The 13,599-nt window shown below is 50.7% G+C and overlaps 1 protein-coding gene and 1 long non-coding RNA gene across 2 annotated transcripts; one reads left to right on the top strand and one right to left on the bottom strand.

Annotated features, from left to right (window-relative positions):
* Nucleotides 1-2,353: 2,353 nt before the first annotated feature.
* Nucleotides 2,354-13,314, bottom strand: KRT73 (keratin 73). The gene is made up of 9 exons (XM_001142875.5): nucleotides 12,868-13,314; nucleotides 10,955-11,169; nucleotides 10,068-10,128; nucleotides 9,367-9,462; nucleotides 8,476-8,640; nucleotides 5,991-6,116; nucleotides 5,402-5,622; nucleotides 4,031-4,065; nucleotides 2,354-3,236 (listed from the first exon to the last, which is right to left on the bottom strand). Exons 1-9 carry the CDS (start codon nucleotides 13,312-13,314, stop codon nucleotides 2,980-2,982), a joined length of 1,623 nt encoding a protein of 540 aa, XP_001142875.4. The 3' UTR covers nucleotides 2,354-2,979.
* LOC107967509 (uncharacterized) lies at nucleotides 4,636-10,094 on the top strand. The gene is made up of 3 exons (XR_001707970.4): nucleotides 4,636-6,214; nucleotides 7,128-7,616; nucleotides 8,352-10,094. It is a non-coding gene; the product is annotated as an uncharacterized LOC107967509 (long non-coding RNA).
* Nucleotides 13,315-13,599: the final 285 nt, after the last annotated feature.

Genomic DNA, 13,599 nt, shown 5'->3' with positions numbered 1-13,599 from the left:
TCCCTGAGACACCCAATGGGAGAACCACACAGGGCAGCTGCCCTAACCTGCCTTGGACAGTGAGTGAGAAATAAATCTTTGCTGTGTTAAGTTAAGCTGCTCAGATGTCAGGGTTTGTCTCTTGAGGCTGTCAGCATTCATTATATGAACCCAAGCTTAGAAGTTAGATGGCAGAAATCTTACATAATAGCCAATGCTATGTAATCTAAGTTCATGTTCTCAAGCAATCTTCTGATCACTATCAGACATTCTCTACTTCCCTTCTCACTTCAGTTTCCTGACAGAATAGTCTATACCTAAAAACAATAGGGGCAGCCATTTATGGAGCACTTACTATGTGCTAGAAGAACTAAATAATTCTCGTGCATTATTTCATTAAATTTAATTCTCATGACAACTCTATGAGGTAACTCCAATTATTAACCCCTTTGTACGGATGAGAAAACTGAGGCTTATGGAGCAGAAGTATCTTGCCTAAGTTACACAGTTAGTAAGTGGCAAAGTCCTTCTGACTCAGGGTCCATCTGACACCCAAGGTGTTAACTTCTTTCTCAAGCTCTACAGGATAAAATCCCAGCTCTTAGCATACATGAAGGGGCCTCTCTTACACATCTGCTGCCTGCCTCACCAACTCTGGATGCCACTGCACCCTCCTTCTCCACCTACTGAGCCTCCTCCATCCTTACACTTCACACTCCAGCAACAGTCACCTATTTGTACCATGTTGGTGCCTCTGGCTACAAAGCCCACTTCCTCCTCTTGTCCACCTAGGAAATTCCTATCCATCCTCTAAAACCTCTACACATATTGCCTCCTCTGAGAGCTTTCCCTGACCTCCCTGAAGTTCCTCTCTCTCCTCTGTGCTGCCTCTGTGTCTTCTATTGTTGCTGATACCTCATCATGTGAGACACCATGTTACAGTTAGGTGTTTTATGGTTATGCCTCCATTAGGGACATGGACAAGATTTCTTCATCACTGTATCCCCAGCACTAGCACATGCCAGGCATATGATATATGCTTAATGAATATTTGTTGAACTGACTTTCTTCACTGGCTCTAAGAGTATAGTCCTGAGACTAATTATTCTGTCTGCCAGTTCTCCTTTGGGAAATAAGCTTGTGCTGTAATTTATGAGATGGTCTCTTTAAAGTCAGAATTTTTGAATTGCTTTACCAGCAGCTGTACACCTCTTTCAGCGAGCTAATTAAGTCAAACCAAAAATATGGAGGACACGCTTTTGTTTCCACTGACATTTATTAAGTATCAATTTTGTGCCAGTAATTGCACAAGACATCCTCGTGTTGTCTCATTTTAGCTTAACAACAATTTAGGGGCATTAGTCTTCCTGTTTTATAGCTAACGAAATGAGGTTCAAGAAGATTGAGAACTTTGTTCATTATTGCCACTTAGTTTCAGAGTCTAAATCTGAATTCAAAGCTATTGACTTGAAGTCTAGGACCCTCCCAGGAACGACAGGGACCTGTTCAGATGCAACGTGGTGGCCCCAACCTGAATGTGTGCTAGCCTCTCACTCGCTTTCGCATCCTGTTGCAACCTGATGGCATCATCATGGCCTGGGGATCTATGAGAAATCTCTGAGCATTTTCAAAACAAACATTTCCCCCCCTGAGTTCCTCCCTGGGCCTCACTTCACGTCTCCCACGCTCACAGTGGTTGAGCCCTCCTCTGTCCTGCTCCATCTCCTCCTAGAGCAGAGACCCAGCCACATCCAGGTGGAGTCCTGTCAACCTGGGACTGACAGGCTTGTTACACTGGGCCCCACAGCTTTATGAAAAGAATCTGCAATTGTGTGTGTAACAGAGAGCCCCGTTCTTAAACATATACGCATATGCACACACATATTCATACATACATAAACAAACTCATACATATACACATATACATAAACACCCGTGCTCAACTCAGTGGGAACTTTACTAAGGGCCAAGAGAACACATGTCATTACTTCAAAGAGGAGTCTCTACCTTTGGGCCTTTTCTTAGGGGACATGGAGCCGTCATAATTCGACCTAGGCTACCTAGAACTGGCCTTCTCCTGCCTCTTGACCAGTTTTAAATCTTGACACCAGGCAAGTGTGGGCTCCTTCTCCCTGCCAATAACCCAAATGTTCTTAGAGATCCCCCATTCACTGGAGAATTGGCCTGAGAAAAGCAAGACTTAGAAGGTGATGGTGAGATCACCCAGGCTGAGTAGGGTCTATTTCACTCAGATCAAAAGATCCTTCCAGACTTCAGGTGCCCCAGGCTCCCATTCATTGACCACTCCACAGGCAGAAGACACATGGACTGAGATGAGGACTCCCTTAGGAGAGAGAATCAGCCTGACCCCACGTGGGCTTTATAAGTTTATTGGTAAGACACAGGAGCAGGGAGGTGAGGCCTAAACAAGGACAAGTACCCACAGATGAAGAGCACAAATCCCTTGGTTGGTAGAATTAGCCTCAAGGGGTACTCCTGGCTATGTAATATGCAGTGGCTATACAAGATACAACTTCCCACCAGGTGTTTTGCCTGAGCCAGTATTGCTCTAACATGAGAGAGTTCCTGCAGGTCTATCAGTAGATCTGAAAACTTGTGTACCCAGGGAGCACATGGCCAAATAGTTACTGAGAGAGGGTATGAAAGAGCAGCACAGGCAGATTGGGGTTACCCTTGAGAGACAGCCTTCCTCTGCACAGGGACATGCAGGCAGAGAAAAGGCCAAGTCTTCTTCCAGAAGGGGAGGCTGAGTTAAAAGGCCTCTTTGGATTGAGGCAGAAAGATGGGCTCCAGCTCTCAAATCCTGACTCAACATTAACAAAGACTGAGGCAGAGAGGTCAAGGAGAAGGAGGAGAGGTCCACAGCAAAGCAAAGCAAGAAGGAGATGAGGACAAATGAGACAGAGGAATTTCCTAGAAGAGTCCGGAGCAGTCTGCCAGGGCAAGGCAGACTACTGGGAAATGGGCTGCGTTGCACTTTTATCTCATGGTTTTTTTGGTGGGTGAGCTTAGAGCTAAGGTCTTTCCCTGGGAGTCCCTGAATTCACTTGCACTCCCCAGCCTGGTCCTGGCTTCCCCACGGGGGCTGCAGTTCCCACTGCCAGTGACACAGCCCCCAGGCAGCATGCTGTAGCCCCCGCTGACAGAGCTGGGCCAGTAGCCATAGGTGCCAGCATTGCTGAATCCAAAGCCAGCCCCTGTGCCTGCCATCCCGGCCATGGAGCTGTTGATGACCGCTGCAGAGGAGGGAGGGACGAGTGATCAGTGTATATCCCAGGACAGAGGTGGCCTTAAGTCCCCCTCCAACCTCCCAGCCCCACTAGCTTAAATACCTCCTTCTTAAGCAAACACTTCCCATCAACCATGAACTTGGGTTCATTTGAGCAACTCAAGCGCGGGAAGAATAGCCCCAATCCTGCAAGACTCCCAAGTCAGGCACCTTGTCATTCTATGAACAAACAGGAGTAGCAAGGGCTTTCCCCAAGGGACAGATGATGCTTGAGCATCAGATGAGCCAGCAGGTTCTTGCATTTAGCTTTACAATACCTTCTGAGTATTTTTCAAAAGAATTTCCTGATTGTTAAAATTAGGGAGTTTCTGCTGGTCCCGCTATAAGAAGGAGACTGCCAAACCCTGTGGGGCCAGCAATAAACTGGCTTGCACAGTGGTCCACACACCAGTCTCCACTCCCATTGAGGAGGCACCACTCGGCGCTCAGTTTCCTTCATGCAGGAGAGCCGGTGTGGGGGTGAGAGAAGAGGGGAGGGGCTGAGAGTTTCACCACAGCAGGCAGGAGATTGCTATGAAAGAGGCTAGTGTGCAGTATCAGAATGTCCTGGGCGCTGGCTCCACCTGGAAGAAGTAGCTCTGAATGGGGAGGCCGCAGGTCTCAGCAAGGAAGGTGAGTATGTGACAAAGTGGTCAACAGGCAGAGCCAAGCTGTTCCCCAGGGGGCCGGGCGGTAGACACCCACCCACTTTGTGTTTGCTGATGGACTAAAAGTATTCCCTCAGAGTCATGAAATACTCACAAATGCTCACGGAGTTGGTATATTCTCCGGACATCCTGCAAGAGAGAAAAGCACAGGAGAGTCTGAATCACGTGGACTCCCATAGTGGCCCTCACTGCCTAAACACAGGCTGGGGATCCCCAGCCAGACCAGCTCAGCCTCCACGCACCCCACACTTGCCAGATGGCACTGGCTGCCCTTGCATGTCTCTAAGCCCTCCCTCTCGCTCCTCAATCTACTCTTCCTGCTGCAGAGATGTGGAACCTGCAACTTTGGAACCCCCAACAACATTACCACCCCCAAGGTCCCTCCTGCAGGGTTTCTCTTGAACCCATTTCTTTACTACTGTGAGCAGCTGTCTGAATGAATACATATGTGGAAAGATCAGGATCAGGAGTTGCTACTAATGAACGAACTGTATGATTTTGGGACAAGTGACTTCTCTCCAGGTCTCAGTTATAAAATGGTGCTAGGTTAAAACAGGGTTTTTCAAATGTTCATGCTTCGTGTGCCACCCTTCCGACTGTTGCTAGGACCATGTTTGACTTGTACTGTTAGATATTTAGTATTTTTAATTGACTCTGCCTTTTACGACAAAAGTGCATTTCTTTTAAAAAGAAGTTTTATATCACCAGGGTAAATAGAAACCAGTATTATTACCTAACCAAATAAGAAAAAAAGTAGCAGTAAAAATAAATATAATGAAAAGAAAACAATTTAAAACTTTTGGGCTAAATAATGCTATTATCTTCCCAGAGATTCTGCACCTGAGATCTACTGTCTCTTTATCAATAGGGGATATTTGTAAGTGTCTGAGAGGTGTTTTTGTGTTTTGTCTGTTTGTTTGTTTGTTTGTTTTTGAGATGGAGTCTCATTCTGTCACCCAAGCTGGAGGACAGTAGCAGGATCTCAGCTCACTGCAACCTCAGCCTCCTGGGTTCAAGCGATTCTCCTGACTCAGCCTCCCGAGTAGCTAGGATTACAGGCATGCACCACCACATCCAGCTAATTTTTGTATTTTTAGTACAGACGAGGTTTCTCCAATGTTGGCCAGGCTGGTCTCAAACTCCTGACCTCAGGTGATCCACCTGCCTCAGCCTCCCAAAGTGCTGGGATTACAGGCATGAACCACTGCGCCTGGCCATCTGAGAGGTGTTAAAGACACAACAGCACCCAGCTAAGACTTTCTCCAAAGAGTCAAAAGAGAACTGTAAAGGAAATTGCTGTCACATTATCTGGCAGGATGCTGTTTGAAACTATGCTTGTGGGTGAAGTAAACACATCGCCAGCGCGCCGCCGCCGCCCCCGCCCCCGCCCCCCGCCCCCAACCACACTCTGGGAAACTTTAAGGTGGAGACTTGCAGTTTCTTCCAGTCCCTCGGTCCCGCCCACCTGCACTCCTCGCCCTCCAGCAGCTTGCGGTAGGTGGCGATCTCAATATCCAGGGACAGCTTCACGCTCAAAAGCTCTTGGTACTCGCGCAGCATCCGTGCCAGCTCCTCCTTGGCCTGCTGCAGGGCGCCCTCCAGCTCATCCAACTTGGCCCTGGCGTCCTTGAGGGCACAGTCCCCCCGCTGCTCGGCGTCAGCGATGGCCGTCTCCAGGTTGGCACACTGGGGTCAGGAGGTAGCATTTCTCCCTGAGTTCCTCCCTGGGCCTCGCTTCACCTCTCCCATGCTCTCAATGGTTGAGCCCTCCTCTGTCCTGCCCCATGTCCTGGAGCAGAGACCCAGCCACATCCAGGTGGAGTCCTGTCAACCTGAGACTGAGAGGCTTGTTACGCTGGGCCCCACAGCTTTATGAAAATAATCTGCAATTGTTCCAAACTTCAGATGGCAGCTAAGGGTGAGGGATGAGAGCAGGACCTCCACTTGAGGAAGGGGATTCTGAAATGGATGCTCAAGAGAAGGAGGGGGCAGGGGGTGCTAAGCAGTTCACCCTTCCCTTAGGAGTGAGTAAGGAAGGCTCCAGTCCCCTTCACCTGCTTCTTCACACTCTCAATCTCCGAGCGCAGTCTTTGGATGAGACGGGTCAGCTCTGAGATCTCATTTTTGGTGTGTTTCAGGTCATCCCCATGCCGGCCGGCTGCTAGCTGCAGCTCCTGGAACTAGAGGAAAAGGAACCAAAGCAAGAACACTGACTCAGGGCTTGGCTGGGATCAGCCTGGTACAGAGACTGTGCCTGCACTTGCAGAGCCTGGCAGAGGTGGGTCCAGGTCCCCCACCTCACCATGTCTATCAGCAGCTTCCCATTAAAGCATTGGGCCATTGCATTTGCTTGCCTTAAGCACGGCTGATCTCATGGATGGTTAGAATTGGCCATAAGGACTGTTGAATGTCCCAGACTCTCCACATGGCAACTTTATAACACACTACTCCAATTATGACGTTCCTCTGCCTATCGTCCTTCAGAGTCAAGGTCAAATTCAAACTCTTACATGGCATCCAGGGGCTCATTTCTTTCTGCCCTTGCCTAACACCTATCTGACTCCCAAGCTGGGCCAAACAGTCCCACGCTTCCCCCAGATGTCCCACATGCTCTTTTGTCTCTGAGTCTTTGCCTGAGCCTCTCCTCTGACCTGAAAAACCCTCCCCCATCCATCCTCCTTTTTCCCTAGCTAGCTCCAACTTAGCCAGTGCAGAGTCCCTTCCTCCATGAGGACTTCCGTGATGCCCTGGTTGGGTGCAATTCTATTCCATTGCCACTGGCACACCAGTCCATAGGTCTCCCCACACTGTAGTGTATTGTGAACCTGTTTCCATGTGTTCTCCATCCGACCCAGAATGAATGGATGACAGAGACTTTTTCTTTTAACTTTGAATTCCCAGTACCTAGCATAGTGCCTAGTTGGTGCTCAAAAAAAGTCTGATGAATGAATGAGTGAGCCAATGAGCTGTCCATCTGTATTTTCTGTGACTCCCTCCCTTTGATACCTTAGCTGGGCCCCAGCCCACAGGCAGCTTTCCTGGGCTGGGATGGAGGGAAGGATTAGCATGGAGGAACATTTTGTGTGCATGATGGGGGTGGATTCAGCTATACCCCAAAACCACTAGCCATGAATTTTAGGTCATCTACTAATTCGGGATTATTTCTGTCTTTGTTGTCATCTATTAAACAGTCACAGAGAGTACATCAGTCCTACTCAGAATGTGGCTCAAGGGGAAAACAAAACAGGGACCCTTCAGCACTCTGGTGTACTGCTCTGTCTCTGTCACTGGGTGCTCCACCCCAGCATGGCCCAAGATTTAGGATTGTTCCTAAAGATGCCAAGTTATCCAGAAAGCAGAGAAGGCAGAAGGGCTTCTGTCTTCACTCCTTGTATTTTATCTTTGGTGCCAACCCTAAACAAGGGGCCTTCTCCTGCTTCTCCGCAAGGCTGTGTGAGCAGGATGCCTCCCCGTACACTGGTTCTGACACCAAGCAGCTTCATTCTGAGACAAACAGATGAACATCTTCCTGCCACTCCTCTGTCAAGCCACACAAAGCCCTTAGAGTAAATGCTTCTTTCCCAGAGTCACCTTCTGATTTTCTGCCTAAATGCAGTGGAATTTGAAGTCAGTCACCTAGATTCTGATCCAACTGCGTCACTTGTCAGCTATTGCCTTTGGTAAGTAGCTTGAACTCCCTGGGCCCTACCTTCTTTATCTTTAAAAGGGAATCATCAAAATAAGCAATCATAATACTGTTATGATTCTGGGCATTCCTGACCCTAGCTTGCAACACTAATGTGGAAGGCTTTGGGGACTGAAGAGTTGAGTTTGAACCTTTACCAAGAAGCCCTAGCCTATGTCTCCTAGACCTTGAAAGCCCTCTCTCCTCCACCACTGCAGGCTAGCAAGGAGGCAGGGAGAGGGATGAAATAAGATTTCCCAAGAGTGTGGATTCCCTTGGGAAAGAGCCTGATAAACAGCAAGGAACAATCAGGAAGTTGCCATCTTGATCTGAGAAACCAAATTATCTAAAGAATCACTTCCCACCCACTACCATTAGGGGAGTTAAGATCTGAGGCCTCAAACTTCTGCTTTATCCTTGGAGTTAGACTTGAATGAAAAGGTAGAAATTACTTGATTCCAGATCACACTGAAGAGACCCCCTCATTTATGATAATTAGTGGGGGAGTTGAGATGCCAACTACTCATGTGGCTTCTCCCCTCCAGACAGAACTCTCTGCCTCCAGGGAGTTGTTTCTGACCTGCCCCACCTGGTCCTAGTTCCTCAGTCTGGACTCTGTTTGCACCACATTCACCTGCACTCAGCTGAGTGCATCCTCCAGGGGTGCTGTTGATCTAAGTGGGTGCCAAGGACAGAGCTGTGTCTTCTCCTCCCCTTTGGCTTCCCCCAGTGCCCAGGACAGTGCTGTGCTCCCAGCAAGCTATGGGCCACCACAGTGAGTCATGGGGCAGACAAGACAGAGTCTGGAGCAGAGGGCCTGGCATACTTCACTGTGGGGAGTTTTGCGGCCTCACCTTGGTCTGGTACAGGGCCTCAGCCTCGGCCTTGCTCTTCCGGGCGATCTCCTCATACTGGGCACGGACCTCAGCAATGATGCTGTCCAGGTCCAGGTTCCGGTTGTTGTCCATGGACAGGATGATGGATGTGTCGCTGATGTGGGACTGGATCTGAGCAATCTCCTGCAGGGGAAACAAGGAAGCATGAAATGCCTTCTGTGACCAGAGAAAGGTGCCAAGGTGATGGCCCTGTCCCAGAGGGATGGCCCTAGACCATCCCACACAGATGGAAGCTGCACTTCCCAAAGCTTGTAAGAACAGAGCTCACAGCCCAGAGGTTCCAATACCACATCTGAAAACTGTTGAATGGGCTTGAAGCAGCCCAGGAAGAAAACAGCCCATATGTCTGTCCCCTGAGGCAGGACAGGAATGGGGAAGGTGGAAGACAACAGCGTGGCTGCCACACATGGGACACTAAGGGGCACAGGAGCCCAGGAATGCTTGGCCAATAGGTTGAGGCTTGAAACCAGATGTACATAGAGAAGGCAGAAAGGGTATGAGGACTTCCTACCTCTATCCCTGGGGATTCCTGCCCAAGACCCCAGGAAACATCCCCAGCCACGGAGAGAAGAGAAGCAGGAATGAGAATATGCTTGGCTGAAGTTCAGTGGGAACCCTTTAAGGACTCTGTTTTCCTGGAGGAAGTGAAAGCAGGACATCCTCAGGGCAGTCAGGGATGGATGGGGCACCAGGATAGATGGCCACTCCCACCTTTGATCTGCAAATTTCTCAGCACCCCAATGCTGGAGGTGCCCTGGACTGCTTAAGTTACAGATAAGTAAGAAACTGTTCATCACATATCTGTCCTTCCAGAAGACAGAGCCAGAGGTGGGGCAGGGGGAGCCTTACCCCCTCGTACAGACACTTGAAGAACTTGATTTCTCCATCCAGGGCATCCGCCTTGGCCTGCAGCTCCACTTTGGTCATGTAAGCTGCGTCCACGTCCTATGGAGAATCCAGATACCCCTGACCTCACCTTTCTTCAAGCCCAGACAGGCCTCTCCAGCGAACTGACACCCGCAGGCCCTGCCCTAGCTAGCTGCCCAGGACTTCAGATCCAAGGGGCAGGAACCTGCCTTCCAGTCACAACTTCACTGTCAGACTCACTGCGAAACCTGGGGCAAGTTTCTCATGCCTCTGGAACTCCTTCTGCCTCTATTTCTCAGAGAAGGGTGTGAGACTCTATACCCCACTCAGCCAGTCATTCAGCCAACAGAGGGAGGCAAGGACAGCCACGGCGATTTGCCAGAAACTAGCAGAGTTGGAAGGCAAACCTGCAGCCCCTCCCAAAGCCTGTCCTGTTCCCCAGCCAAAGGGGACATGAGTTGGGACTGACTATCCACATCTAGGTTCCTGTCCACAGACAAAGTACTGTGTGCTAAACCAACACCCAGGTGTCCCAAAATGTCCTGAGCAGCAAGCCCTTCATCTCCTCCTTCAGCACTTTGGCTCCAGGCCCTTCTGCGGGGGGCTCAGACCTCAGCTGCTCCTCTCTCTTAGCCCAACACCCACTGCTGGGGGACTGAAGGGAACCCATGCACCCTCCTCACCTTCTTAAGCACCACAAATTCATTCTCAGCAGTTGTGCGCTTGTTTATTTCTTCTTCATACCTGCAGGGAAAGCATCACAGTAAGCAGAGTGTGTGTCTGTGTGTGTGTGTATACATTCTCATAGTGAAATGAGAAAAGAGATACCCATATTATATGCCTTTTAAGAGGTATTATTCTATACCTTTGCAAGTCCATCCCAACACACCAGGACTATTTGGCCAGAGTTGGAGGCCAGGTATGAAGTAACCTCCTCCTAAGCCTGGGTGGTTTGAGGTCTGATTTCCTCTGATGCCTGGGGAGTGAGTAGGTTCTTCCTCTTCCCACTCAGTATCTGAATCACAGAAGCATGCCAGCTACCCCTTTCAGCCATGATTCTTGTGTCAATCCTGCTGCCTGACAACCTACCAACAACTCCCCTCCATCCCTAGGCAGGGGTCCCAAGGAAGCCAGAACTATCCCCCAGGGGAAAAAGAAGGCACATGGCCCGTGTCCAGGACCTAAAGGCAATGAGCGAGGAAGCCCAACAGGAACTCCACCTCCTTCCCCGCGGCAGAGAGCAGCAGGTGGGTGGGGGGTGGTTCTTTGGAACTCAGGGGCACAGTGGTGAGCTTAGGAGCCAAGAGGCTGTGGCACACACAATACAGGCTCTCTTGAGCAGGGAGCAGGAAGGAGCATGCCAAGGAGGGGATCACCTGCCAGGACAGCCCTGACGCTGCCCAAGAGGCTGGTTGTCCACTGTCTAGTCTGCCTCGTTGCCCATAGAAGGCTCTCATCTTGCCGGGACAGATGAACCCAATACTTCCAAGGCCAGAGGCAAACATCCCAGTGCCTGCTGGGAAAGCCTCACCCTGGGAGGCAGACCAGCCTGGAGTGGCGTCCTGCTCACCTCTTCTTGTAGTCCTCCACCACTTCGCGCACGCTCCTCAGCTCCGAGTCCAGCCTCACCCTGTCCCCGGACAGCGTCTCCAGCTGCTTCCGCAGGTTGCTGATGTAGCCCTCGAGGATGGGCTCCAGGTTATTCTTGCAGTTGTTCAGGTCCAGCTGCTGTAGCAGCTCCCACTTGGTCTCCAGCACCTGGTTCTGCTGCTCCAGGAACCGCACCTGGAACCCATGCCACACATACTTAAGCAATGTGGAGAGGGGATGTGAGATTTCCCTTCCTGGACAGGAACTGTGTTTTCTTATGCTACATTAGCTTTAAAAATGAGCCTCAGCCCTTAAAAACTGCCACCCATGACACTCACACCCCCCACTCCTTACCTAGGGTCCTTTATCTGACTGAAGTTCTCACTCTGAGGCAGCCCGTAAGGTTGGGAGGGGCACCAACGTCTTCATTTCCCTCTCAAACTATCAAGATCTAGATCTCCTGTCTCCTCTGCACTTATCCAAACCTGCCTGGACCGATGTCCATGTTCAGTCCAGGCCACCTCTCCAAGGCAGCTCCTTAGACACAAGCTGGCCTGTGCTAGCCTTCACACTGTCAGGCCTTCTGCTCGGGGTCTGGTGGCCCGTGCTCTGCCTATTCTCTCCCTCCTTGTGCGTGGGCTCTCCCAGCCCAGCCAGAGGCAGATGCTCAGCTTATCTGGGGTCTCCGGCCCTCCTAAGTTGCTTTCATGTCTGAATCTCTACTATCTCAATCACAGCATTGTCCCAGCAGCAGAACAAGCATTCTCAAGTTGCAACCTACAAATATATCATTCCCTTGCTTAAAACCCTCAGGTGGTTCCACATCATCCTCAGGGTCAAGTCTATATTCCTTATCACACTCTTCATAATGTGCCCAGCCCTCCTGGCTTCCTTCTTTACTCATACAATGATGTCATAAACCGAAGGTCTCCCATTCCCCCAGACAAGTTCTACCATGCTGCACGTGCTGTCTCCCTAGATTGCCTTTTCCCCACCTCCATCTGAAAACTCCTACTCATGCCTCACCACCCTACCTCACTGTCGCTCTGGGTGAGCTTCCCCTGCTTCTCTAAGCTTAGGAAGTCTCTGCTTCCCAATACCTTCCTACCACTTTGTTCCTCAGTGATTCTCAAATCTGAGTGTACATCAGCATCATCTGGAGAGCTTGTTAAAATGCAGGGTGCTGGGCCCTACTGCAGAGTCTCTGATTCAGTTGCTCTGGGGTGGAGCCTGAGAGTTTGCATTCTAACAAGCGTCCAGGTGATGTTGCTGCTGCTGGTTCCAGGGCCACCTTTGAGAACCACTGCTCTAGGGCACCATGACCTCCAGCTGCCTTGCCTCATAGGCTGTGTGTGTTACGGACTGAGTCTGAGCTTTCAGGGGACACAGGAGGAACAGCTGGGTCGCATGGCAGTCTAGATGCCCCAGGCTGTCAAGGGCATCTCCTTCGCCTAGCTTCTAAGTCTCACAGGCTGTCACTCTGCTACTTCTCAACTCAGAGACCGCTCTCATTGCTTCCAGGACACTTCCTGGGCTAGGCTGCTGGCTCCTCTCACCCCTCCAACCCTGGTCCCTTGGCTCTGATGTCCAGGCTTTGTCCAGTTCCTCCCTGGGCTATGTCTGCATCCTGGGGAGGTGTCCTGCCTTCCTCTGCTTCAGACAGGGAGCACCCCAAGGACAATGAAGGCGGGGGAAGGAAGGGGCTCTATGGCATGAGCAAGCCTTATGGGCCCAGCACCTGGGGAGCTTTCAAGTTGTTTACCTGGTGTCTGATTTTGCTGGGAGAAAATGATTTCTTGCTCTCAGGCAAATTGAACCACAAATTAGGGCAGTGGCTCCCTCCTGAGTCCTTAAAAGGGGAGCCCAAGGTCAGCTTTCTCCAGAAAGACCCACCTTGTCAATGAAGGAGGCGAACTTGTTGTTCAGCACCTTGATCTGCTCCCGCTCCTGGGCACGCACTTTCTGGATTTCAGGGTCCAGCTCCACGTTCAGGGGTGCCAGGAGGCTCTTGTTGATGGTGACCTGATGGATACCCCCGGGCGGGCACAACGACGGACACACGGACCCCAAGGCCACACTGCCAAACATGCTGCCAGCAAAGCCACTGGCCCGGCCCTGGCCAAATCCATAGCCTCCTGCCCACCCACTGCCACTGGCCACATTGAAAGAGATGCTCCGGGCACCCCCCAGGCTGTAAAGGCTCCGACTGCTGAAGCCTCCACTGAGCCCTTTGCCCCCTGCTCGGTAGGAGGATGAGCTGCCCCCTGAGAGCACAGCGGAGCAGCCGCTGAAGCCCCCCTTGGCAGCAGCTCCCGACTTGTAGGTGAATTGGCGGCTCATGGTGGGGAGGCCAGAAAGTGGGGATAAGATGCTGACCCTTAGCTGAGATGCAGTTCACCAGCCTGTGATCCTGGGCTCCTACTTTATAGGACTCAGGAGGGAGCCATGGGCCTAATTTGTGGGTTCAGTTTGCCTGGGAGCAAGAAATCATTTTCTCCCAGCAAAATCAGACACCAGGTAAATGACTTGAAAACTCCCAAAGTGCTAGTCTTGCAAGTCTTGCTCATGTAATTTGAGTTTTATCTAATGAACATGTGTAATTAGCATGGGCACATTATCCATAGA

The sequence above is a fragment of the Pan troglodytes genome, chromosome 10 (genome assembly GCF_028858775.2).
Source record: "Pan troglodytes isolate AG18354 chromosome 10, NHGRI_mPanTro3-v2.0_pri, whole genome shotgun sequence".
Classification (NCBI taxonomy): domain Eukaryota; kingdom Metazoa; phylum Chordata; class Mammalia; order Primates; family Hominidae; genus Pan; species Pan troglodytes.
The sequence above is the reverse complement of the archived record's forward strand: the minus strand, read 5'-3'. Positions and strand labels throughout refer to the sequence as shown.

What these genes read in the sequence shown, in the direction of transcription:
- KRT73 (XM_001142875.5), bottom strand. Translation starts at nt 13,314, where the DNA reads ATGAGCCGCCAATTCACCTACAAGTCGGGAGCTGCTGCCAAGGGGGGC. An exon ending in GTGGAGGACTACAAGAAGAG is followed by an intron (nt 10,129 to 10,954) that starts GTGAGCAGGACG and finishes CTTTCCCTGCAG; the next exon opens with GTATGAAGAAGAAATAAACA. An exon ending in CTGGAGGGCGAGGAGTGCAG is followed by an intron (nt 4,066 to 5,401) that starts GTGGGCGGGACC and finishes TCTCTCTTGCAG; the next exon opens with GATGTCCGGAGAATATACCA.